This window comes from Myotis daubentonii, chromosome 2 (assembly GCF_963259705.1).
Source record: "Myotis daubentonii chromosome 2, mMyoDau2.1, whole genome shotgun sequence".
Lineage (NCBI taxonomy): Eukaryota > Metazoa > Chordata > Mammalia > Chiroptera > Vespertilionidae > Myotis > Myotis daubentonii.
The window spans coordinates 127606479-127634010 of NC_081841.1; the positions used below are offsets into that span (position 1 = coordinate 127606479).

The window sequence follows — 27532 nt, forward strand, 5'->3', positions numbered from 1 at the left end:
AATGACTTCACTGTTATGGAATCATTTTTCCATACATGATCTCAGTTACTAGCTTTATGCCCTAATTTCTATAAACTCTTCGTTATAGTCTGATGGAAGGCTGCGCTCTCTCTCTCTCTCTCTCTCTCTCTCTCTCTCTCTCTCTCTCACACACACACACACACACACACACAGTCTTTTATTTATTTATTTATTTATTTATTTATTTATTTATTTATTTATTTATTTATTTATTTTAAATATATTTCATTGATTTTTTACAGAGAGGAAGGGAGAGAGACAGAGAGCCAGAGAGCCAGAAACATCGATGAGAGAGAAACATCGATCAGCCGCCTCCCGCACATCCCCCACCGGGGATGTGCCCGCAATCCAGGCACACGCCCCTGACCTGAATCGAACCCAGGACCCTTCAGTCCACAGGCCGACGCTCCATCCACTGAGCCAAACTGGCTTCGGCCACATTCAGTCTTTAGTTTTGCTTTGGAGAAGTCAGAATATGTAATGGGTAAGATAGTATATTCAAGCCACAGTATGTGGTGGTAGAATGAAGCTTTTCTGATTAATTTGAACATTCTGTATGCAGATTTCAGTTTCTGAACTGTAAGTAATAATATGCAGGGTGGGCAAACTTTTTGACTCGAGGGCCACAATGGGTTCTTAAACTGGACCGGAGGGCCGGAACAAAAGCATGGATGGAGTGTTTGTGTGAACTAATATAAATTCAAAGTAAACATCATTACATAAAAGGGTACCATCTTTTTTTTTTTTTTTTTTTTATTCATTTCAAATGGGCCGTATCCGGCCCGCAGGCCGTGTGGTGTGGCTAGTGCAGAAGATGTTATAGATGACAATTATATTTTTATCTGTGTGTAAACCAATGTTAGGCAAAACATTACAATTTGTTATACCAATCACTCTCTTCCTTAAACCAAATGGTATCCCTTAGGATTTTATAAAATGGCTAAAACAAAGCCTTGTAGAAAATTTACCAGATACTTGAATTCTGATTTTGAAATAGTGATTTTTGGTAGATATAATTTTTTAAAACTCTGAATGTTGTGTTACCACAAGTACATAAACAGTTTGGCAGTGGTAAACATTCATTTGTAAAGTTTTAGGGTTTTCTGAGGAATGAGTGTGCTCCATCTAAATTTGTGATATTTTCTATTTAAAAAGAAATATAATGAAGTGTGATTAATTTTCCTTTCTTGCATAATGTTTTTATATAGAATTAGTAAATTTCTTTTTAAAATATTAGTTTTTACTGTATCACTAATTCAAATTTTTTCATTTGTCTAAATCTTTTTCTAGGTATTTAAGTATATCAGGTATTCATCAATATGTTTTATCACCAATTACCTGCATTTCTTAAATATTCATAGACTTTTTTTTTTTTTTGCATTTCAAGAGAGTAGGCCCCACTATGTAAGTGTTTAAGTGTGCACTTGCATTTTTCTTGTTGATAGGCTGTTGGCTGGTCCCAGTGGCATGGACCAGCCCATAGTGTGCGAACAGATTATACAAGGATGTGGATACTGGAAGACATGGTTTTTTAGGCCCCGCAAAGTAGCAGTTTACCTTGTTGAGTAAAAGATCCTTGATTTTCAGACCTTTTCTATTAATTCTATTAATTTTCTTCTACTCTGACTCAGCTTCACTTAGTCTTTCAAGTAAAAAGTCCAGGCTAGCCTTTTTCTCTTTTGTTTGTGGCAATCTGTTTTATCCATCTGGAAACTTGTGAGGCTGTTCCTTTGAGTTCATATATTTCCTCAGAATATTTTTTGGTATATCTCTTTTTCCCTTATTTTTATTTTGGACTTTTCAGAGCCATTTGAGTTTGAAGATTTAACCCTTTCTTTTTCTCAATAAAGTTTGTATTATCTTTAATTAATTATTACTTGTCCATCTGTTACTTTTTATATTCTGAAGCTCCAGTACTTATTTGACTTTATCTCTTGAGTCTGTCTTCTAATTTCTTTTTAAACCTCTTCACTGTAATCTCTTTCTTTGATGTTTATTCCGTGTTACTTTTCTTCCATTTTTCTTTCAGATAATGATTTGGTTCTTATCTGTAACTCTTTAATTAAATGTTTACATTTGCACATTTCATTTTTCTTTGATTCTCAGTAAGTCTAGTAAATAAGGACTCATTTTACTTTCTTGGGCATTCACTTAAAAAAAAATAAAAGTACTCTGTGTCTTTCAGTAATGTTACCTCAAGAAGAGATACCTGTTCTGATTATTCAGATGTGTTTCCTATTAGAAGCTATTCACCTCTTTTAAATTAGTTGTAAGTTTTTTTTAGGGGGAGAGGTCCAGCTCTTGGAGTTACTTAGTCAGTGGCAAGCATTACGATGATAATAACACAGTTAGTAGTGTACTGTGTTACTGGCAAACTGGTAAAACTGAGGGAACTTCTTGGTGAGGAATAGAAGGAAGACCTCCAGACTCTCAGGCCTGTACCGGTAAAAATAAGGGAACAGCACATTTCTTCCCACTAGGGAATACTTCAACCCAATAGGTAGTTCCCTTCTGTGGCTTCTGCCTCTGGCTTCCCAAAGACAGCACAAAGCAGATAGCACATACAAGTCATTTCTGCTACCTGGGTCTTAGGGAGCTCTTGAACCTGAAATCTTTAACCTGCCTTCCTCAACTCTCCCCTTGTTGTCACAGACCTGCTTTCTCCTCAAGAGAACTTACTGCCTCAGCCCTAATGGGATTTACTTCAGGCTTTTCCAGATGGCGTGTTTGAGTGTTGGAGTCAGTCCAGCAAGTTAGGAGGGTGAGGGAGTGAGGAGGTTAGGAACATCAGGTCCCTATTTTCCCAGAATTCTTACTATTTTATTTTACACTGTCGTTTGTTAGTGTTTTTGTTTGTGTTTTACTTATTACCAGCTTTTTTTTAAAATGTATTTTTATTGATTTCAGAGAGGAAGGGAGAGGAAGAGAGAGATAGAAACATAATTGATGAGAAAAAAATCATTGAGTGGCTGTCTCCTGCATACCCACTACTGGGGATCAAGCCTGCAACCTGGGCAACCAGGTTTGACCAGAATCGAATCTGGGACCCTTCAGTCCGCAGGCTGACGCTCAAGCCACTGAGCCAAACCGGCTAGGGCTTATTACCAGCTTTTAAAAGAGCTGAGAAGCAACTCAAAATTTTGAACTAGTGGCTAGTCTTGGAATCCTCTTTGATTATCATCTTTATAATTTGCCTTTCTCTCCTTTTTGTAGAAGCACTTCCTCTTTAGGGGAAGGAAGTTCCTTTGTTACAGAAGCAGTCCCTGTGCCCTACAGTCTGATACCATAGCCACTTCAAGAAACAGCCCCTTGGTGAAGAACTAAGACTGAAGGATAGTCTACTTCTACTCTCATCAGTCTTATAAGTCTTTTTTTTTAAAAAATATATTTTATTTATTTTTTACAGAGAGGAAGGGAGAAGGATAGAGAGTTAGAAACATCGATGAGAGAGAAACATTGATTCAGTTGCCTCCTGCACACTCCCTACTAGGGATGTGCCTGCAACCAAGGTACATGCCCTTGACCGGAATCGAACCTGGGACCCTTTAGTCCGCAGGCTGACGCTCTATCCACTGAGCCAAACCAGTTAGGGCAATCTTTTAAAATATTTTTTTATTGTGTTTTATTTTAGATTGAAGCACATTTGGACACACTTATAAATGAGCAAGCTTCTTATGTTTTAACTAGATCAGGATTGAGTTACATCTATAACACCATACAGCAACATAAACCTGAACAGGTAAGCATGTGGATGTACCTAATTAGAGAAATACCTCAGGTTAGAATATGGGTTCTAGAGCTAGACTTTGATTTGAATCTTGGCTTTGCCACTTAATAGCTGTTTTTCACTAAGAAAATGACGTATCTCCATTTCTTCTTTTGTAGATTGGGGGTAATAATATGTGCTTCAAGGGGTTGGTCTCAGATTTAATGAGATAATACATGTGTAGTTCCATGAATTATCTTTTATTACAGACAGTTTGGGTTAAAAGTAATGAAAATATTCAAAAATTTGTATAAAACATATAAAGAATATTCTGGAAAATATTATCTATATTTTTAACTATATATTAACTATATCATTATCAGTTCATTGAACTCATGCATTACTATATGAATAGCAGTCATCCCTTCTTTAATTTAGAAAATCATGGTATATTACTTTGGAAAGGTAAATACTTCTGGGGCCAGCATATGATCTTATTAAGTTATAGAATTCCAATAGAAATAAATAATGGAGTGGTAGAAACCCTTGAAAATTAGGTAAGCATCCTTCTTTAAAAAGCAGAAAACTCTTTTAAATGATGTCAACATGAAAACTATTTTACAGTGGGGGGATAAGTACACATATGTAATAACTTAATCAATAAAGAAAAAAAGAGAATATTTTATATCCCAGGAATTCTTAAATGAAGCTGTCAAAAATCATGTTATAAATTTTTTCTTTTGATAAAGCAGTAAGCGAATTTCTTCCAGAAGGAACCAGTGCTGTTGTGTTTTTATACTATATAAAATTGTCAAAGTTTAACGCTTAAAGCCTCTATGTCTCATTGCCATTCTCTAACTGATTGCATTTTTTCTTTTTTTGCTTATCTGAGATATCCTGATTTTTCTGTTGTTAATAAACATGTGCTTTTTACTATCTCCAATAAATATTATTGAGTGCCTTTCTGCTACTTATATAAAAATGAACATATCATGATCCCTGTTATAATTAAGGTTGAAGAGATGATACTTGAGTTCTTTGGAAATAAGCTAAATTTCCAAATGTGGGCAATTCACTAATGGACTATCTATACTAACAAAAGGGTAATATGCTAATTAGACTGGGTCGACCAGCCATCTTCTGGTCAACCTGCCTTCCTTTTGGAAAAAGCTACAGTGGCGGGGGCCGAGGCAGAGGCAGTTAGAGGTGATCAGGCCGGTAGGGGAAGGCAGTTAGGGGCAATCAGGCCAGCAGGGGAGGGCAGTTAGGGGTGATCAGGCCGGCAGGGGAGGGCAGTTGGCAATCAGGCCGGCTGGGGAGGGCAGTTAGGGGTGATCAGGCAGGCAGGCAGAGGGGTTAGGGGCGATTAGGCAGGCAGGTGAGCAGTTAGGAGCCAGCAGTCCCAGATTGTGAGAAGGATGTCTGGAGGGGTCCTGGATTGGAGAGGGTACAGGCCGGGCTGACGGACCCCCCCCCCCTCCTGTGCATGAATTTTGTGCACCGGGCCTCTAGTCTGTATTATAAAATGCCAGCAACTGGAACGCCGTAATACCAGAAACAACCAGTTGCTATGACACCCAGTGCAGTCAGTGAACCAGTCCAATTCGGGGGTGGGGCCAGCTGGCCAGTCCCCACTGTGGCCCTTCCCCCTGGCCAGCTCCATCCCTGATAGCGCCCCCCCCCCCATCCCAGTAGGAAGTGGGGCCAGCCGGCCAACCTCCTACAGCCCCTCTCCACTGCCAGCCCCACCCCTGATGGGTCCCCACCACCCTGATCAGCCTGCAGCCCCTCCCCCCAGCCAGCTCCACCCCCAGTTGGCACCACCCACACCAATCAGGGGTGGGGCTGGCCAGCCAACCTCCCACGGCAGCTCCCCTGGCGGCTGACCCCTGATCGGCCCCCCAACCCCAATCGGGGGTGCGGCCTGCCAGCCGATCACCCTCGGCCCCTCTCCCCAGCCAGCCTGGCCCTGATTGGGCCCTGATCGGGGTGGCTGGCCAGCTAACCTCCTGCCATCTCCTCCTCCCGACAGGCCCAGCCCCGATCCACCCTGATCAGGGCTGGGCTGGCTGGACCCCACCCATGCAGGAATTCATGCCCTGGGCCTCTAGTATTTTATAAATGAACTGAAATGCATAGCATGTTTTTTGTATTTTGTTTCCTTTTCTTGTTTGTTTGTTTGTTTGTTTATTTATTTATTTATTTATTTATTTATTTATTTATTTTAGGGTTCTTTAGCTAATTTTCCCAACCTAGATTCTGTGGCACTGAAGGCTGCAATGGTAAGTCCATAATAAGGGATTTCAATATAGGTTTCCTTATGGAACATTATTCTTTTTAAAAATTTATTATAATTTTCAATTACAGTTTACATTCATTGTTATTTTGTATTAGTTTCAGGTGTACTGTATAGCAATTAGACAGTCATATACTTTACAAAGTGATCCACCTGCTATTTCAAGTACCTGCTTGCATGATAAATAGTTATTACAATATGCTGTACTTTACATCCCCATGACTGTTTTGTTACTAACAGTTTGTATTTCTTTATTCCTTCACCTTCTTCAACTAGCCCTTCAGTTCCCCTCCCCTCTGTCAACCATCAGTCCGTTTTCTGTGTCTATGAGTCTGCTCCTGTTTTGTTTGTTCATTTATTTTGTTCTTTAGATTCCATGTATGAGTGAAATCATATGGTATTTTTTGTTTTCTGTCTGACTTATTTCACTTAGCATAATATCCTTGAAATTCACCCATTTTGCAAATGGTAAGATTTCATTCTTTTTTATGGCCAAGTAATATACCATTGTATATATCTACCACAACTGTTTTATCCATTCATCTTTTGATGGGCACTTGGGTTGCTTCTGTAGCTTGGCTATTATAAATAATGCTGAAATGAACATATGGGTGCATGTATTCTTTTGAATTAGTGTTTAGGGTTTCTTCCAGTATATACCAGAAGTGGAATTGCTGTGTCATAAGGCAATTTCATTTTTTAATTTTTTGAGGAACTTCCATACTGTTTTCCTTAGTGGCTGAACCCATCTGCATTCCCACCAACAATGCATGAGGGTTCCTTTTTCTCTACATCCTCACCAACACTTTTTTTGTTGATTTATTGATGAGAGCCATTCTGACGGGAGTGAGATAATATCTCATTGTGGTTTTAATTTGCATTTCTCTAATGATTAGTGAAATTGAGCATTGGCTTCTCTATGTTGTTGTTTTTGGAGAAGTGTCTATTCAGGTCTTCTGCCTATTTTTTAATTGGATTGCATGGGGTTTTTTTATTTTTATTTTTTGGTGTTGAGTAGTATGAGTTCTTTATAAATTTTGATATTAACCCCTTATCAGAAATAGAATTGGCAAATATCTCCTCCCATTCATTAGGTTCTCTTTTCATTTTGTTGATGGTTTCCTATTCTGTGCAAAACCCTTTGAATTTGATGTAGTTCCATTTGTTTAATTTTTTTTGTTGTTTCCCTTTCTGGAGGAGATATGACAGAAAAAATAATGCTAAGAGAGACTTCAAAGATTTTGCTCTTTGTTTTTTCTTCTAGGAGTTTTATGGTTTTGATTCTTACATTTAAGTCTTTAATGCATTTTGATTTTTTTTCAGTATATGGTTTAAGAATGAGTCTAGCTTCATTTTTTGTTTTACATGTATCTGTCTAGTTTTCACAGCACCATTTACTGAGTATACTACCTTTAACCCATTGTATGTTCTTGTCTCCCTTTTCATATATTAACTAGAGGCCCGATGTACGAAATTCATGCACTTGGGGGTGGGGGGTGTCCCTCAGCCTGGCCGGCACCCTCTCGCAGTCTGGGAGCCCTCGGGGGATGTCTGACTGATGGCTTAGCACTGCTGTGGAGGCAGGAGAGGCTCCCACCACTGCCGCGGTGCTCGCCAGCCATGAGCCCGGCTTCTGGCTGAGCAGAGATCCCCCTGTGGGAGCGCACTGACCCCCAGGAGGCAGCTCCTGTGTTGAGCATCTGCCCCCTGGTGGTCATTGCATGTCATAGCTACCAGTCGTTCTGCCATTTGGCCAATTTGCATATTAGCCTTTTATTATATAGGATTGGTTATATACATGTAGGTTTATTTCTGGCTCTATTCTCTTCCATTTATCTGTGGTTCTGTTTTTATGCCAGTACTATACTCTTGATTACAATAGTCTTTATATAGTTGGATATCAGGTAGCATATAAATTTTAGGATTATTTGTTCTAGTTCTATGAAAAAACGCCATTGATTTTTTGATAGAGATTGCACTGAATCTGTAGATTGCTTGGGTAGTATGGACATTTTAGTAATATTAATTCTTCCCATCCATGAGCACAGTGTACATATGCTTACATTTGTTTGTATCTTTTTCAGTTTCTTTAATGTCATAAGTTTTTGAGTATAGGTTTCTTACTCTCTTCGTTAGATTTATTCCTAGGTTTTTTAAAAAAATGCAATTGTAAATGGTATTGTTTTCTTACTTTCCCTTTCTTATAGCTCATTATTGGTATATAAAATTTCAACCAATCTTTGAGTATTTATTTAGTACATTGCTACTTGACTGAATTTATTTATGAGTTCTAGTAATTTTTTGGTAGAATCTTTAGGGTTCTCCATATACAGTATCATGTTATTTTCAAATAATGACAGTTTTACTTATTCCTTTCCAGTTTGGGTGCCTTTTATTTCTTCTTGTCTGATTGCTGTGGCTAAAACTTCCAATACTACCTATCCTATATCATAAAAGTGTAATATGAAAATCGACCAAACGGCGGAATGACCAGTCACTATGATGCACACTCAATGCAGGAGTTGCCCTCTGGTGGTCAGTGTGCACCCACAGGGGAAGTACCGCTCAGCTACAAGCCAGACTGACGGCTGGCGAGCGCAGCGGCCCGCTTCCGCAGCAGCGCTAAGGATGTCCGACTGTAGCTTAGGTCCACTTCCTGTGGGGAACGGGCTTAAGCCATCAGTTGGACATCCCCCTAGGGCTCCTGGTTTGCGAAAGAGTGCAGGCTGGGCTGAGGGATCCCCTCCCCCCCAGTGCACGAATGTCGTGCACCGGGCCTCTAGTATCCTATCTAATAATAGAGAAACATGGTAATTAGCCATACCTCCGCTACCCTTCCCATTGGCTAATCAGCAGGATATGCAAATTAACTGCCAACCAAGATGGCGGCCAGCAGCTAGGCAGCTTGAAGTGAACAGGAGGCTTGTTTGCTTCAGTGACAGAGGAAGCTAACGTTCCCCACCTGCCTTGCCGGCCTCTGAGCTTGCATTTTAAGAAACATTGTTACAAATATAGAAGCTAAACAAAACCCCAGAAACCTGCTTTAAGCCAGCGGGCTTCAGCCAGCAGGACCGCAACATTGTTTCAATTATAGAACAAACGCAGACCCCTGCTTTCAGCCAGCCGGAACTCAGAGCTGGAGTGAGCAGGACCACAACAGTGTTACAATTATAGAACCTAAACAAACCAGATACCTGCTTTCAGCAGCCGAGGCCTCAGAGCTGGAGCCAAGCCTCAGAGCTAAAGCTGGCCCAGAATTAAAAAAAAAAGAAAAAAAGGAGCAGTTGGGAGCTTCAGTCACCCGCCAGCCTGAAAATGGCCCGCAGCCCCTCACCCAGGCTGGCCAGGCACCCCAGTGGGGACCCCCACCCTGATCTAGGACACCCTTCAGGGCTAACCAGCCGGCCACCACCCGTGCACCAGGCTTCTATCCTATATAGTAAAAGGGTAATATGCCACCCAGCACTGGGATCAGCGGAGCCGTGAGGCCACCTGGCACCGGGATCAGCATGACGGGCAGCGCCCAAACCCCTTGATTGCCCTGCGGCTCTGTGTGTGACAGGGGGCGGGGCCACAACCACCCTATAGGCCCCGCTCTGTTCCTGACAAGGGAAGGCGCCCCAACCCCCTGATCAGCCCTGCTCTGTGCCTGATAGGGGGGAGCTCCCCAACCCCCTGATCGCCCTGTGGCTCTGTGTGTGACAGGGTGCGGCGCCCCAAACCCCCCCATGGGCCCTGCTCTGTGTGTGATGGGGTAGAGCCATAACCTCCCCATCGGCCCTGCCCTGAGTGTGATAGTGGCGGTGCCCCAAACCCCTGATCGGCCCTGCTCTGTGGGTGATAGAGGGCAGCGCCCCAACACCCTGATTGGCCCTGCTCTGTGTGTGACAGAGGGCGGTGCCCCAACTCCCCTATCGGCCCTACTCTGTGAGTGACGGGGGGAGCGCCTCAACCCCCTGATCGGCCCTGCTCTGTGCGTGACAGGGGGTAGCTCCTAAACCCCCTGATCGGCCCTGCTCTGTGTGTGACAGGGGGGAGCTCCCCAACCCCCTGATGGGCCCTGCCCTGTGCGTGACAGGGGGGAGCTCCCCAAACCCCTGATCAGCCCTGCTCTGTGTGTGACAGGGTACGGAGCCACAACCCCCCTGATGGTCCCTGCTGTGTTTGACAGGTTACGGAGCCCCAAACCCCTGTTGGGCCCTGCTCTGTGCATGACAGGGGGCAGCGCCCCAACCCCCTGATGGGCCCTGCTCATAGTGTGACAGGGTACGGAGCCCCAACCCCCCTGATCAGCCCTGCTCTGTGTGTGACAGTGGGTGGCGCCGCAACCTCCCTATCGACCCTGCCTTGAGTGTGACAGGGGGCGGCGCCCCAGCCCCCAATCGGCCCTACCCTGAGCATGACTAGGGGTGGCATCGCAACCTCCCAATCCGCCCTGCTCTGTGCATGACAGGGGGCGACGCCCCAACTCCCCAATCAGCCCTGCTCTGAGCCCAACCAGGGGCTGCACCTAGGTATTGGGCCTGCCCTCTGCCAACCGGGAGCAGGCCTAAGCCAGCAGGTCATTATCTCCCGAGGGGTCCCATACTGCGAGAGAGCACAGGCCGGGCTGAGGGACCCCCTCTCCCCACCAAGTGCACAAATTTTTGTGCACCGGGCCTCTAGTATATATATATAAAAGCTTAAGTGACCATTATGACCTGATAACCGTTACGACCAGTCAACCAGTCACTATGATGCACACTGTCCACCAGGGGGCAGACGCTCAATGCAGGAGCTGCCCCCTGGTGGCTAATATGCTCCTGCAGCCCACCTCCCACAGACCCCTCCCTCCACTGGCTAACCTCCCATGGCCCCTTCCACCACCTCCTGGCCAGCTGGCCAACCTCCTGTGACACTCCCACATTCCCTGGCCAGCCAACCTCCCACAGCCCCTCTGCCTCCCCAACCTGGCCAACCTCCCATGGCCCCTCCCCCCCAGCCAGCCAACCTCCCACAGCCCCTTCCCCTGTCCAGCCCCCCCACATTGGCCTCGATCAGGGGGCTGGCTGGCCAACTTGCTGTGGTCCCTCCCCCTGGGCCCTGATTGAGGGGGCCGGCAGGCCAACCTCCTGTGGTCCCTCCCCCAGGCCGTCTGCCCCCCCCATAGGCCTCGATCGCCGGCCAGGCCAAGGGACCCCACCCATGCATGAATTCATGCACCAGGCCTCTAGTGTTGAATAAAAGTGGTGAAAGTGGACATCCCTGTCTTGTAACTTATCTTACTGGGAAACATTTTTAGTTTTTACTTATTTAGTATGATGTTTTTTTTGCGGGCTTGTCATTAATGGCCTTTATAATATGGAGGTATGTTTCCTATATTTCCATTTTGCTGAGAGTTATTCCCATAAATGGGTGCTGGATATTCTTAGATGCTCTTTCTGCATATAATCCTGTGATTTTTATCCTTTGCTTTGTTTATGTAGTGTGTCACATTAATTGATTTGTGGATATTGAACCAATCGGCATCCCTGGAAAAAATCCTATTTGATCATGGTGGGATCATCTTTAGTGTACTGTTGGATTTGATGTGCTAGTATTTTGTTGAAGACTTTTGCATCTATCTATGTTCATCAGAGATATTGACCTATAATTTTTTTTTTTGGTAGTGCTATCTAGTTTTGGAATTAGGATAGTGCTGGCCTTGTAAAATGAGCTTGGTAGTCTTCCTTACCTCAAAATACTTTTTGGAATAGTTTGAGAAAGGTAGATGTTAGTTTTTCTTTGGAACCATTCATTCCAGGACTTTTGTTTATTGAAAGGTGTCTTTTTAAATCATATTTTGCTGGTCATTATCAGTCTGTTCAGATTTTCCATTTCTTCTTGATTAATCTTGGAAGAGTGTATCTTTCTAGGAATTTACCCATTTTTCCAGATAGTCTGATTTTTGACAGATAATTGTTCACATTATGTTTTTTATAATCCTTGTATTTCTGTGGTGTCAATTGTCACTTGTATTTCATTTCTGATTTTATTTATTCTGCTGTTCTCTCTTTTTTTTTATTAGTCTGGTTAAAGGTTTTTTTAATCTTGTTTATCTTTTCAAAGAATCAGTCTTTGGTTTCATATATATAATAATAAAAGCGTAATATGCTAATTAGACCAGATGTCCTTCTGGACGACCTTCCAGACAATGCCAGGGATGCAAGTGCCAAGGCAGCAGCCGCGGTTGCGAGGGCCAAGCCCCTTGCACAAATTTTGTGCATTAGGACCTCTAGTGTGTGTGTGTGTGTGTGTGTGTGTGTGTGTGTGTGTGTGTGTCTATATATCTATATCTATATATATACATATATATATCTGGTATATTTGTTAGACTCTATTTTATTATTATTCTGAATTTTATTATTTCTTTCTTTCTATTCACTTGGTCTTTGTTTGTTGTTCTTTTTCTAGTTTTGTTAGATGTAAATTTATATTGTTTATTTGAGATTTTTCTTGTTTCTTGAGATGGGAGTCCTCCTAGGACTGCTTTTGTTGTGTTCCATAGATTTGGGGTTGTTGAGTTTTTCTTTTCATTTGTCTCAAGGCACCTTTGGATTTCTTCCTTGATTTCCTTGTTAACACAGTCCTTGTTAGTAACACGTTATTTAGCCTCTATGATTGTGTGTGTGTGTTTTCAGTTTTTTTCTTGTAATTTATTTCTACATTCATTGTGTTGGAGAAGATACTTGATATGATTTCAATCTTTTTAAATTTATTGAAACTTGTATTGTGGCCGAAACTGGTTTGGCTCAGTGGATAGAGCGTCGGCCTGTGGACTGAAGGATCCCAGGTTTGATTCCGGTCAAGGGCATGTACCTGGATTGCAGGCACATCCCCAGTAGGAGATGTGCAGGAGGCAGCTGATCGATGTTTCTCTCTCATCGATGTTTCTAACTCTCTATCTCTCTCCCTTCCTCTCTGTAAAATATCAATAAAATATATTTTTTTTAAAAAAAAGAAACTTGTATTGTGGCTTAACATGTGTTCTGTCCTGAAAAATGTTCCATTTGCACTTGAAAAGAATGTATATTCTATTTTCTTGTGAAATGCTCTGAGAATATAAATTAAATTCATCTGGCCTAAGGTGACATTCAAGGCCCTCCTTTCTTTGTTGATTTTCTGTTTGGAAGCTTTATCCATTGATGTCAATGGGATGTTAAAGTACCCTACTATAACTGTATTAATATTGTTCTCTCTCTTTATGCCCATCAAAAGTTTCTTTTATATAGTTAGATGCTATATTGTGTCTTTAAATGTTTACAAGGGTTATATTCTCTTGTTGGATTGATCCCTTTATTCTCCTTTGTCCCTTATTATAACCTTTGTTTTAAAGTCTGTTTTGTCTCATGTAAGTATTACTAAGTGAGCTTCCTTTGTTTTCATTTGCATGAAATAACTTTTTCTATGTCTTTACTTTCAGTCTGAGTCTTTCGATCTGAGGTGGGTCTCTTGTAGATAGCATGTATATGGGTCTTGTTTTCTTATTCAGCTACCCAATGTCTCTTGATTGGAGCATTTACTCCATTTATATTTATTTTATTTTATTTTTAAACTAGAGGCCTGATGCACGAAATTCATGCAATGGGCTTGGTCCTTGCAGCCGCGGTGGCTGCCTTGGCCCCCCAGCTTTGTCTGGAAGTTTGTCCGGAAGGTCTTTTGGCTGTCCAGTCTAATTAGCATATTACGCTTTTATTATTATAGATCCTCACCCAAGGATATGTTTTTATTGACTTTAGAGAGAGGAAGGGAGGAAGAGACAGAGAGAGGAGGGAGAGAGAGCGAGAGAGAGAGAAGAGAGATAGAGATGAGAAACATCAATCAGTTGACTCCCATATGTGTCCTGACCAGAGATCGGACCCACAACCTAGGTATGTACCTTGGCCATGAATAAAACCCACAGTCTTTTGGTGTACTGGACGACACTCCAACCAACTAAGCCACCCAACTGGGGGTAATACATTTACATTTAATGTAATTATTGATAGGTACATATTTATTGCCATTTTATTACTTACATTTACTGTATGTTCTTATTTTCTTCTTCTTAAAGAAGTTTCTTTATCACTTCTTATAATACTGGTTTGTTACTGATAAACTCCTTTAACTTTTTCTTATCTCAGAAGCCCTTTATTTCTTCTTCAATTTTAAATGATATCATTGCTGGGTACAGTAGTCTTGGTTGTAGGTCCTTGCTTTAATCATTTTGAATATTTTGTGCCGATTCTTTCTGACCTGAACAAATTTCTATTGAGAAATCACATGACAGTCTTATGGGAGCTCCCTTATAGTTAATTAATTGTATTTCTTATGCTGCTTTTTGAACATTATTCTTAATTTTTTTCTGTGTAAGTATTTTGTATTTGGTGATATTTTTTTTTATCTCTGTATTCACACTGGCTCTAATAATAATGATTGTACGTGGATTCCTTCTACTAAGGAAGTCTGATGAAGGCATACATTTGTAGTAATATTCTACCATACCATAGTAGACTTTTTATTTATGTTTAGTTTTTGTTTTTTTTTTCATTTTCAGAATTTTATTCTTAACCTAATGGAGAAACAGAAATGATAGACACGAAAAAGTTAGGCTGTAACATTCTAGACTTTCTACTTATTGTCAGTGATCTTTGGCTTATGGTTTTTGACTTCTTTCTTAGATGATACCTGAAATTTGATTCCAGTCTTAAAGTACTATATTACCCTTCATTGTTAGACTCAACCGAATCTCCACATTATTGCTTTTCAAGTGAAGACCTTGCTTGCACATCCCTTTCTGTATGAGCACCACTTTTTATAGCATGTCCATGTTTGTGTATATTCTTTGTATGCATATATATTCTTTGCATCCAATTCCTCTTTTGGACTATACTCATTTAGCTCACAAAATGATCCCTTTTGGAATATTTATGATAATAACACTAATAATAATACCAAGTATGAATAATAACAGCCATTAACTTTATTGAGCCTGCTAAACATTTTTCAGATGTGAACTCTCTATTCCTCCTAACAACCCCATTCAACCCAGTACTTATGCTCTTAACTACTGTACTATATTGCCTATCCTAAGTGTTTAAATACTCACATATACTCACTACCACAGTAGTTTGACTTTAATAAATAATTCTCTTAGATTTTTTTTATTTTTTATTTCCAGGGCTTTCCTTTCTGTCACCTTACAGAGATAATTTAACAGAAAATAAAGGGATAGGCTCAGTATACCTAACAAATGCTAAGAATGCATAGCTGATAATATTAATATTAGACAAGGTAGATTTTAGAAAGAATAAATCAGATGAATAGGAACATTATGCCATGATAAAAAAAAAAAAACCATATATAGAAGTAACAGTTATAACCTCTGTATGTGAAACATAAAGTAAAAATTTAGAAATGCAAAAATTTTTATTACAAAACATTCAAATAAAAATAAATGAAAATGAATACATTTTAGATTTATTTTAAAAGATAAGTTTCTTAGAAAGTTAACTATATAGTTGCCATACTACTCAGTGATTCCACTTTAAGATATTTACCTCCCCAAAATGAGGACATGTCTACACAAAGATCAGTAACCATAATTAGTACTCAATAAATGTGTTTCCTCCCTCTGTTTCTTCTTCTACCCAACACATATCCAGTCTATAATAAAAATCCACAAAATATATTTAAACCCCTTACAAATTATTATTTGCCCTCTTTTAAACTTTGAAAATAATTCTTTTTTAAAATCCTCACCTGAGGATATGTTTTTATTGATTTTTTGGCGAGAGAGGAAGGGAGAGAGAGACACACACGAGCAGAGATAGAGATAGAGAAAGATGAGAGAGAGAGGAGAAAGAAACATTGATTGGTTGTCTCCCATATGCACCCTGTGTGTGGATCAAACCCATAGCCTAGGAATGTGCCTTGACCAGGAATTAAACCCACATTCTCTTGGTGTACAGGACGATGTTCTAACCAACTGAACCACTTGGCCAGGGTGAAAATATTTATCTTGGATATATTGTGTGTCATTAAAGAAACAAAGTCTTGATTGAGTTTGGTTTGTGATCTATCATTTTATATATAACCGTCTGTTGCCTCCACTTGGATGCTTCAATTCAGCATCTCTAAAACTGAACTCTTCTGACTCTTCCCTAGCCCCACCCTCAATCCCAGGTTCTTCCAAGTGTTCTTAACCCACAATGGTAAGAGCATCTATCCATTTATTATATCAACAGTTATTGACCAAGTATCTGCAGTTTTCTAGGCAACATACTAAGAATTGAAATGAAAAGAGACATGATCTAGTAAAGGATGCAGCTATTACACAACTAAATAAATGTCTAAATTATACAGTTATAATTTGTGATAATACTGTGAATTAAATTATACAGATCCAAAATTTGAGAGCCAATCCCTTCATCCTATCTCTAACCAAATCTTGATAATTTTACTTTGTAATTCTCTCAAATTTTTCCTCTTCACCTTTATTGCCCCATAGACTAAGATGCTATAGTAGTTCTCTATTTATTGTCCTTGCAACTACCATTACAAACTTCCAATCCATTCTTCTTGTTATAGCCAGATTATTCCCTTACTTCAGTGGTTTCCTCGTGCTTTTACAGTCAGAATTGAAATCCTTTGAAAAAGGATACAAGTTGAACATTAACTATAAGCCATTCTCTTTCTGTCCTTAAGCCTCCATGCATGCTATCCCTACACCCTGAATCCCCCACCACACACACACACTTACTTAATGTCTATTCTTAAGATCTTACTTAAAATGTCAAACATACAGAATAGGTCTGTCCTTCTGATTTATGCTTTTATAGTACTTTGGTTTCTTCCTTACTAGTATTTAACACAGTTTTTAAATATATATTTATTTACATTATTATTTACTACTTCTCTTACTAGGCCATTAGCTCTGTGAGGGTAGAGACTGTCCTCTTTCACTCACCATTATATTTACATTACCTAATATAATGTTTCTAATGGTAGATGTTTGATAAATATTAGTTGAGTGAATAAATAACAAATACAATGGATTTAAGAAAGTAAGGTAGATTTGAAATCCGATGACTTTACTTCTTGCTAATATTACTGCTCAAAAGCTTGGTGAGGGAGATGAAAATTAATGGCTAAGGTTCAGAATTTTAAAAGTAGGCATTGCTGGTTATTGACTACTTTAAAAAGTTGACATTTTTAGGGAGTTTAGTTAGAATATTTAAGGAAGCAACTCATTTTGATCACAGAGAACTTGTTATTTGGAATATGGAATTTTGCTTAATATTCAACCCTTAAAAGATACGGTAATATATTTTGAGTTGTCTGTTAGGAAATATACATACTTTATTTTACATTTCTCTGTTTCATTTAGGTTCAGTTTGATCGTTACCTATCAGCTCCAGACAACCTGTTAATGCCACAGTTGAACTTCCTTCTAAGTGCCACAGTGAAGTAAGTATATCTTGGTTCCAATTAGTTGGTAAAGATTCACGTATTTTTAAATATTAAGCACATTTCTTTGAAACAAAATTATTTTCATTAAGAGGAAAGTTACTATTGAAGATCTATAGTTCTCAATCATTTTTTATGCCTCAACACCTCTAAGAGAGCAGACCTTACCCTGTTTGTACTTATTTCTTGCATGCATAAAACTCCAAAATCTCTATTTAGTGAGTTATTTTTTAAATCAACATGAATATAATTGGAGCTATGTAACCATAATACCAAATTCCCATATATTAACAAACATGTCAGAGTGACATGGAATATGTCATGGAATATTCATTGTGTCATGCAGATAAGCTACTTTATAGACTGTTTTTGACCTATACAGTTTGTGTAGATATATTATAAAATTGTTCAGTATTATATATTTATCAGGAATGTGTTCAGGACAAAGAATTGTAAACATTAAAACATTATGTTATTACTAGAGGCCCAGTGCACGAACTCGTGCATGGGTGGGGTCCAGCCAGCCCAGCCCCAATTGGCAGATCAGGGCCGGGCCTGTTGGGAGGAGAGACAGCTGGAGGTTGGCCAGCCAGCCACACCCTTGATTGGTGTGGGGAGGGGCAATCAGGGGTGGAGCTGGCTGGGGGGAAGGGCCATGGGCTGATCAGGGGTGGGGCCAGCCTTGGGGGGGGGCTGTGGGTGGTGGGCCGGCTGGCCCCACCCTTGAATGGGGTGGGGGGGTCGATTGGGGGCCAGTGGCCTGGGGGAGGGGCTCTGGGTGGTTGGCTGGACAGCCCTGCCCCTGAAGAGTATGGGGGGCCGATTGGGGGCGGAGCTGGCTGGGGGGAGGGGCCACGAGTGGTTGGCTGGCCGGCCCTGCCCTTGATCAAGGTGGTGGGGGCCTATCTTGGGTGGGGCTGGCCAAGGGGAAGGGCTGCAAGAGGTTGGCTGGCCAGCCCCAACCCCTAGTGGGGTTGGGGGGCGGCGATCAGAGGCAGGGCCAGTTGAGGGGGAGATGCTGTGGGCCAATCTGGGTGGTGGGGGCCCACTGGGGGCAGGGCCTGCCAGGGGGAGGGGCTGCGGGAGGTTGGCCGGTCTCCCCCATCCCCTGATCAGGCCAGTTCGCTGGCCACAGTGGGTGTCATAGCGACCGGTTCTGGTTCTTACGGCATTCCAGTTACTGGCTTTTTATATATAGATAGATAGAAGAAAGTAAGAGATTATATTGTCTGAGTTTCTTAATTTTATGAAAAATATTAAGCCCTAAGTGGTTTGACGCAGTGGATAGGGTGTTGGCCTGCAGACTGAAGGCTCCTGATTTCAAGTCCAGTCAAGGGCACATGCCCCGGTTGTGGGCTTGGTCCACAGTAGGGGGCATGCAGGAGGTAGCTGATCAATGATTCTCTCTTATCATTGATGTTTATATTTCTCTTCCTCTCCCTTCTCTCTGAAATCAATAAAAATATATTTTGTAAAAAAAGACCTGATTCTTAGAAGGGTTCTATAAGCCTTTGGCCTCTTTCTTGTCTGCATCTCTGTTCTGCAGCGCTCAGATTGAAGTTCTTCCCCTGGGCTTGAGCCAGTCTTCATGTTATCTTTTGAAAATTTGTTCACATTTCTTTGTCCTTGAGGGGTCCCGGATTGGAAAGGGTGCAGGCTGAGCTAGGGGAACCCCCCGCCCATGCATGAAGTTCATGCCCCAGGCCTCTAGTCTATCCTATATAATAAAAGAGAAACATGCAATTTAACCATCCCTCTGCTATGCTCAAGCCACGCTCACCATCCAATCAGGAGCGAGTATGCAAATTAACCCAACTAAGATGGCGGCAGCCACGGAGCTGGAGTGAGCAGGAGGCTTAGGTTGCCCCCGGCGATGGAGGAAGCCAAGCTTCCCACCTGCCCTGGCTGGCCCTGGGCTCCACTTAAGGCTACAAAGTTTCAATTATAGAAGATAAATAAATCCCAGAAAAAAAAAAGAAAAGAAGAAAAGGAGAGACTGGGAGCTTGGGTCGCCGGGGGGCATGGCCAGCCTGAAAACAGCCCTTGGCCCCTCACCCAGGCTGGCCAGGCACCCCAGTAGGGATCTCCACCCTGAAGGGGGTGTGGCCAGCCTGAAAACAGCCCTCAGCCCCTCACCCAGGCTGGCCACACCCCCATGGGGTGAAGGTCCCTGCTGGGGGGCTTGGCCATCCTCCAGATAGCCATCAGCCCCTGACCCAGGCTGGCCAGGCACTCCACTGGGACCCCCACCCTGATCTGGGACACCTTTCAGGGCAAACCAGCCGGCCCCCACCCATGCACCAGGCCTCTATCCTATATAATAAAAGGGTACTATGCAAATTGACCCTAACAGCAGAACGACTGGGAATGACTGGTCGCTATGACACACACTGACCACCAGGGGGCAGACGCTCAATGCAGGAGCTGCCCCCTGGTGGTCAGTGCGCTCCCACAGGGGGAACTCTGCTCAGCCACAAGCCAGGCTGACAGGTGCCAGTACAGCGGTGGTGGTGGGAGCCTCTCCCGCCTCCTCAGCAGCGCTAAGGGTGTCCGACTGCAGCTTAGACCTGCTCCCCCCTAGCAAGTGGACATCCCCCAAGGGCTCCCAGGCTGCCAGAGGGATGTCTGACTGCCAGCTTAGGCTGGATCCCCTGGGGAGCGGGCCTAAGCCAGCAGGTGGACATCCCCTGAGGGGTCCCAGACTGCAAGAGGGTGCAGGCAGGGCTGAGGGAGCCCCCCCCCCGAGTGCACAAATTTTTGTGCACCGGGCCTCTAGTATATATATAAAAGCCCTATATAAAAGCCCAGTGACCGAACGTCGGAACATCTGGTGGCTATGACGTGCACTGCGGCAGCCAACTGGCCTGATCTGGCCCCAATTGCCACCCCCACTCCCGCCTGCCTTGCCCCCAATTGGCCCCAACACCCTGATCGGGGGTGAGGCTGGCCAGCCAACTGCCCATGGCCCCTCCCCAGCCGGCCCTGTCCCCGATTGGCCCACAACATCCCAATTGTGGGCAGGGCCAGCCAGCTAGTCCCCCGCTCCCCCTCCCCCCCACTAGTCCAGCCCCGATTGGCTCCCGGCCGGTCCCCACCCGTGCACCGTGCCTGTTCAGAAATACAGTGGGGCCTTGACTTACAAGTTTAATTTGTTCCGAGACCGAGCTCGTTAAGGAGCTCTTAACTCAAATTACTCTGTCAACTCAATGCAAAAAATCGGCCGATAGACAGCTGGTATCTTAAAAAACTCGTTAGTTGGGATACTCGTAAGTCAAGGCCCCACTATATAAAACCCTACCCCGCCACCAATCAAACCCAACCTGCCAGAGGCTCCTGAAATCACAAAATTAGATCACTGATTCAGGCTAGCAGTTCAATGTATAAAGCCTCATTCACGTGAGGAATTCACACCTCTCTCCTTCCCCTTGGACTCCACTTCTCAGAGGAGGCATGCACGGTATGGACGTGCAAATGAAAGCTCAGAAAAGTCACTTGTTTCGGGTCCTGTGGTGCATCCAGGCAGACAAACTGATCACCAAAAGCCAAGCACCAGACTCTGTCCCTTCCTGATCCTGTGGCCTCAGCTCCAGACAGGCACTCCCCATGGCAGGATACAAGGAGAGCCCTGTCTTGAATCTTTGCAGAGACAGAAATGCTCAGGAGGCAAGATATAGAAACCTAAGGACCCAAATGCTGGGGCCCATGCTGCCAGGGCCCGCTCAGCACAAGGCCAAGGGGAGGTCAGACCAAGTTCTGGTGCAATTCCTAACCCGTTTTCGACCTGTCATCCCAGGGCTGCAGTGCATGCTGGAGTGTGTAATCGAGTGGGGCGGGAGGTGGGGGGTGGGGGGGCGTTCTGGAGGCAGAGGGCTCACCCCCAACCCCTGGGTCCCAGGGGCTCTCCACCTGCACACCCTTCTCCCAGGCATTCAGTCCCAGCTGTGCCAGCAAAGCCCCTTTGCTCGGGCGGGATCGCAGGGGGCAGGCCAGGGGAGGGGCAGCTGTGTGCACACATGAAATTAGCTCTAATTATCCCGGGCTTTCAGTTCGCCAACTCTGGACCTGGAAGCTGCGCCCGGGGTGAACGTGCCTGTAGAGCCGCTGCTCCACCTAATGAGTCCTCTTGCCGGGGCTGGGAAGCTCCATTCCTGTTCACAGCACCCTGTGTCGTGTGTCTGTGTTTGCCCAACTGTCTACACAGCCACCACATGCTTGCTTGGGTATATCTTTGTGTGTCCTTGGTCGTGTGTCTACAATGGCCGCTGGGAAGGTTCTCCAGGCACCGTTGAGGAGAGGAGAGGAGGGTTCACGGGGCGGGCGGAGGGGGAGGATAAACTGGTTCTCAGCTGCAAAGGAAAGAAGCGCTAACACCCAGCTCTCCCAACTGCGAAAGTCCTACATAAACGTGAGCAGCAGCCAAGGCCGAAAATTCCTGGGATTTCGGATGTAACTGCCAAACCGAGGTGTCCTAGACTGAGCTCTGTCTACTCGGCCCCTGCGTCATTTCAAACCCCAGCCACCCACGCTCCTCTCCTGTAGGTGGCATTGCCAGGGCTCAGAGAGGTTAGGGCACTCACCCTAGCCTAGGCGGCACAGCAGGCCAGGGCCACCACTCTCCAGAGCCGCAGCACAGAATTTGGGATTCAGGTTTCGCTCAAAAACAGAAGGTGTGGGGGACCTGGGAGGGAACGCCTCCAGGTCCTCCTCTCTCTGATCTCAGATCCCTAGCCCTTGGCGATCGTGGTCCTGCATACTCAGTCCATTGTCCACCACATCCTTCCAGCCCTTTCCCTGAGTCCAGTTCAGCCATGTCTACGCTGATCAGAACCAGAGCACAGAGGAGAGCAAGCTCAGCCCCAGGGGCCTTAGTTGGAGGAGGAGGTATCAGCCTTCCAGAAGCAGGATTTCTCAGCACACTTGCTCTGCCCTTAGGGCTGAGCCCCTCCCTTAGCCTTCCTCGGTTCTCCGGTTCTCCGTGCCTGGCTGTCTCGCTCTGTGTGTCTCTCTCCCTGTTCCTTGCTCTCTGATCCTGTTTACTCATTCCCTATATCTCTCTGGGGCTTTAGTCTCTGTCTCTCATCGGATCTCTGCCCGTGGAGAACACCCCTGCCGCCCCCGCAAAGGAACACACACCAGCAGAATCCACCTTTTCAATAAAAAATGACAAATGGGAAACAGTGAATTAAAAACCATTAACTTAAAAACAATCCATGTGTCTGCAAATGTGTTCCAAATGGCAGCACTTGGGGGGGGGGGGGGGGTGGCAGGGGCAGAGGCGTGTTGTTCACATGTTCTGGAGCCTCAGACACAAAGTGTAGGGGGCTCAGCGCCTCACTATGGACCCCTCCCACTAGCCACCTGGGATGTCAGGGTCTGGGGAGGGGACTGGTCTATACTCACCCTCTTGGACCCCTACCTGATTCTGTAGACCCTTCCCCTATTCTGGCATCTGTTGGTCCCTCTTATTCCCCCAATACCTCCAAACCTTCCTATGCTGACCCCAACTCTCCTGCACCAGCTCCCCGCCCCCCCCCCCCCCCAGACACACACAGATTTCACCCTCTCCCTCCCGTACCTCCTAGTCTTCTACACCATACTTCTTCCTGCCCTGCCTTGCCCTGCCCCACCTCCATTCTTCCCTCCTGCCCCAGACCACCCATCAGCCCTGGCTCCGGGAGAAATGGTTAGAACAAAGCTTTCCTTGGCCAGAAGAGACTCTCCAGGGAGCTGAATGCAGAAAGGTGCTCCCAGTCCTGTACCTGCAACTGCTTTGTCCTGCCAGATGCCAATCAGAAATTGTGTCTCTGGAGACAGAAGGTAGCATAAGTAGGTTGCTGTCCTTTGAAGCCCCTTATCAGAAGAAAAATTGTCTCCCGAAAGAAAAAGAAAAGTTCACCCTGCTGCCTTCCTTATCACTTTCAGCAACCCTCCCTGGAAGTGGAAGGATTGGAGAACATCTATCCTATATCAGCGGTTCTCAACCTGTGGGTCGCGACCCCTTTGGGGGTTGAACGACCCTTTCACAGGGGTCGCCTAAGACCATCGGAAAACATATAATTACATATTGTTTTTGTGATTAATCACTATGCTTTAATTATGTTCAATTTGTAACAATGAAAATACATCCTGCATATCAGATATTTACATTACGATTCATAACAGCAAAATTACAGTTATGAAGTAGCAACAAAAATAATTTTATGGTTGGGGGTCACCACAACATGAGGAACTGTATTAAAGGGTCGTGGCATTAGGAAGGTTGAGAACCACTGATCCTATATAATAAAAGTCTAATTTGCAAATTGACCAAACGGTGGAATGACCGGCAGAACGACCGGTCGCTATGATGTGCACTGACCACCAGGGGGCAGACGCTTAATGTAGGAGCTGCCCCCTGGTGGTCAGTGCGCTCCCACAGGGGGAGTGCCACTTAGCCAGAAGCCAGGCTCATGGCTGGCATGCGCAGCAGTGGTGGTGGGAGCCTTTCCTACCTCTGCGGCATCACTAAGGAGCAGCGAGCCTGCAGTAAGGAGCAGCGAGCAGGCAGGTGGTAAGGAGTGAGGGGTCCTGGACTGTGAGAGGGATGTCCAACAACTGGGCCTCTAGTATACATATAAAAAGAAATTAGATTAAAAAAAAAAGAAAAGAGAAATGTTAAGAAATCATAAGTGTCCACAAGTAGGAAATTAGGCCACAGCTGTCCTTTTTCTTCTTTTTATTTTTTTATTTCCATTCAACCAGCTGTGTATTAAGTGCTTTCTGTGTAACAGGCACTCATGATTAAGACTTAAAAGACAGTTGCACTGTCTTCATAAAGATTATAATATAACTAGAGGCCCGGTGTATGAAATTCATGCTCTCGTGGCAGAGGGGGGTGTCCCTCAGCCTGGCCTGCACCCTCTTGCAGTCTGGGAGCCCTTGGGGGATGTCGTACTGCCGTGGAGGCAGGAGAGCACCGTTGCTGTGCTCGCCAGCCATGAGGCCGGCTCAGGGCTTCTGGCTGAGTGGCGCTCCCCCTGTGGGAGCACACTGACCACCAGGGGGCAGCTGCTGCATTGAGCATCTGCCCCCTGGTGGTCAGTGGGCATCATACCGACCGGTTGTTCCACTGTTCGGTCTATTTGCATATTAGCCTTTTATTATATAGGATGGGTCATTTAGACATGTGAACAAATATTTTTATTAAAAAGTACACTAAGGAAAGAACTGTTGAACTTGAAAATACTTCAAATATCTAAAAGGATGTAGTGGTGCAGAGGTGGTGCACCTGTTTTATGTTGTTCTAGAGCAGCCAGGGGCAAACTACGGCCTGCGGGCCGGATCCGGCCCGTTTGAAATGAATAAAACTAAAAAAAAAAAAAAAAGACTGTACCCTTTTATGTAATGATGTTTACTTTGAATTTATATTAGTTCACACAAACACTCCGTCCATGCTTTTGTTCCGGCCCTCCAGTCCAGTTTAAGAACCCGTTGTGGCCCTAGAGTCAAAAAGTTTGCCCACCCCTGTTCTAGAGAGTAGGCCTATAGCAGTAAATAAAGTAAGGAGACAGATTTTGGCTCAATATGCAGAAGAATTTAATATTGATTAGAATTGGCTGAAAATGTGATGTTCCATTTTTCTCTCAGACATAGCAAAGTCCCATATTAGGTGTGGTTAGAGTAAATGCTTTTAATATTTGTAATTTGTATTTATTATTCTAAAGTATGTCATACTTTGTACATAGCCAGAATTCTGAGGACATTAGAGATTATAAAAGTAACTCTGCTTTGCTATGGCTCAAATTGTGTCTTTCTTAAATTATTTAATTTTTAAGCAAAATACAGGTAATTATTATAAATTTAGCCATATTTCAATATGTAGTATGTGAATGTTGAGTGGTTTGAAGCATCACTAAATATAAAAGATACCATTATTCTTTTTATAGTATAACTAGAGGCGCGATGCACAAAATTTGTGCATGGGTAGAGTCCCTAGGCCTGGCCAGCGATCAGGGCTGATCTGCTGGGTGACCGGTGGGGCAATCAGCGGGGGGGGGGGGGGGGGAGGAAAGGGAGTGGGAGGTCCTGCTGGCACCTGCCTTGGCAGGCCTGAGGCCTGTGGGCTGGGGGCAGCTCCTGTGTTGAGTGTCTGCCCCCTGGTGGTCAGTGCACATCATAGCAACCGGTTGTTTCACAGGTTTTTCCACCATTCGGTCGATTTGCATATTAGGCTTTTATTATATAGGATGATTGAGTGGAGATTTTAATGTGTTTTAAAGAATGGCATGTAGCCCATAAAGGAAAAAAATGTACAAATTTGTCTACATAAAATTTTAAACCTTTTTATGGAAAAAGACAATATAAACTAAGTTAAAATACAATCATGTAGAAAAATATTTGCAAGTTACATAACAGACAGTTATCCTTAGTGCAGAACAAGATCCCACCAACCACTACAAACACAGTAGCAAAACAGGTAGTGTATGTTTGGACAATTCATAGAAGAAAAGTAAATGTCAAATAAATATATGAGATGATAGTAATTATCCAGAAAAAGCCAATTAAGCTAGCCTTTCTGATTACCGACAATAAAATGTTTCTTATTTTATGTTAATGGACAGGGTCTGGGGAAATAGACATTTGCGTACTCTGTTGATGACAGTATAATGAAGTACAATCATTTTAGACTGCAATTTGGCAATATATCAGATATCAACATTTTAAAAGTACATAGCCTTATGCTCAGGGATATCTCTTTTTTAAAATTTATTCAATTACAGTTGGTATACAGTACTATATTAGTTTTAATGAACAACATAGTGATTACACATTTATGTACCTTATGAAATTATATTTCCTGTAAGTCTAGTACCCATCTGACATCATACATAGTTAGAGTACTTTTGACACTATTACCTATATGTTGTACTTTACCTTTCCATGATTATTTTTATAGCTGGCAATTTGTCCTTAATCCCTTTCACATTTTTCACCCATTTCTACACCTCTCCTTCCATCAGGTGACCATCAGTTTGTTCCCTGTATCTATGAGTTTGTTTGTTTTGTTTGTTCACTTGTTTTTTAGATTCCACATATAAGTGTGTTGGGGTCCAGCCCCAGCAGGTCCAGGGGTTCCCAAAGGTGTGGACAGAGTCGGCGAAGAATGAATTAAATGAGGCAGCGTTCAGATGATCAGCATAGCCAGGTTCTCCAGCCAGGTTCTCTAGCCAGGTTCTCCCTTTATTCTCCTGTTACATCTGTATTTATACCATTTGATTTTAATCCTATCCATTCTATTCCAAAGGTTAGGGCATTTGTTATCTCCATTCCAAGGTCACTACTCTACTGTTCTGTTAAGCTACAAGGAAGTAACTGAAGGAGATTATCTTAAGTAAAGATTATGTAGCTAAAGCATGATTGTTTGTAGTTAAGTTGATTAACTACCTGCCTGGCACTTAGTTAAGGGGTTTTACTGATTTATTCCCTTCTTTAGTCCTTTTAATCCCTAACTCCAGGGAAAAATCCCCACCTGGGGAAACAACCTTTCTCGGAGAGGTGACTCTGGTTAGAACACATAGCGCTAAGAAGGGGAGCAAACATATTAAGAACAGTATGCCATATACGCCAGGTCCCTTGAGACATATGCAGATGTTTCTTCCCTGCAGCAACTGTGTCAAGCAGCAAGGATGGACCGGCTTCCAGCAAAGTGAAATCATATGATGTTTGGGGTTTTTTTTTTACTATATTGTTGCACACATGGCAATATTTCATTCTTCTTTATGGCTGATATTCCATTGTATTTATTTGCCACTTAGTCTGTATTCAGTCATCTATCAATGGACACTTAGGTTGCGTCCATATCTTGGCTATTGTGAATAATGCTGCAAAGAATATAGGGGTGCAAATGTCTTTTGAATTAGTGTTTTGGGTTTCTTCGGATAAATACCCAGAAGTGGAATTGCTGGGTCATATGGTAGTTCAACTTTTAAAATTTCAATGAACCTCCATACTATTTTTTATCATGCCTGCATCAATTTACAGTCCTACCAACAGTGCACGAGGGT

At 43.4% G+C, this 27532-nt stretch overlaps 1 protein-coding gene across 2 annotated transcripts in view; it reads left to right on the plus strand.

The window, feature by feature from the left end:
- Positions 1–27532, plus strand: part of COG6 (component of oligomeric golgi complex 6) — a 119588-nt gene that overhangs the window by 79180 nt on the left and 12876 nt on the right. Inside the window, exons 16-19 of one of the 2 annotated variants that reach the window (XM_059684507.1) lie at positions 3653–3760; positions 5956–6009; positions 13465–13484; positions 17410–17489. In XM_059684507.1, coding sequence (XP_059540490.1) covers positions 3653–3760; positions 5956–6009; positions 13465–13484; positions 17410–17452 — 225 coding nt within the window. In that variant the 3' untranslated portion in view covers positions 17453–17489. The remainder of the gene's footprint in view (positions 1–3652; positions 3761–5955; positions 6010–13464; positions 13485–17409; positions 17490–27532) is intronic. The other variant, XM_059684506.1, reaches the window with a different exon arrangement.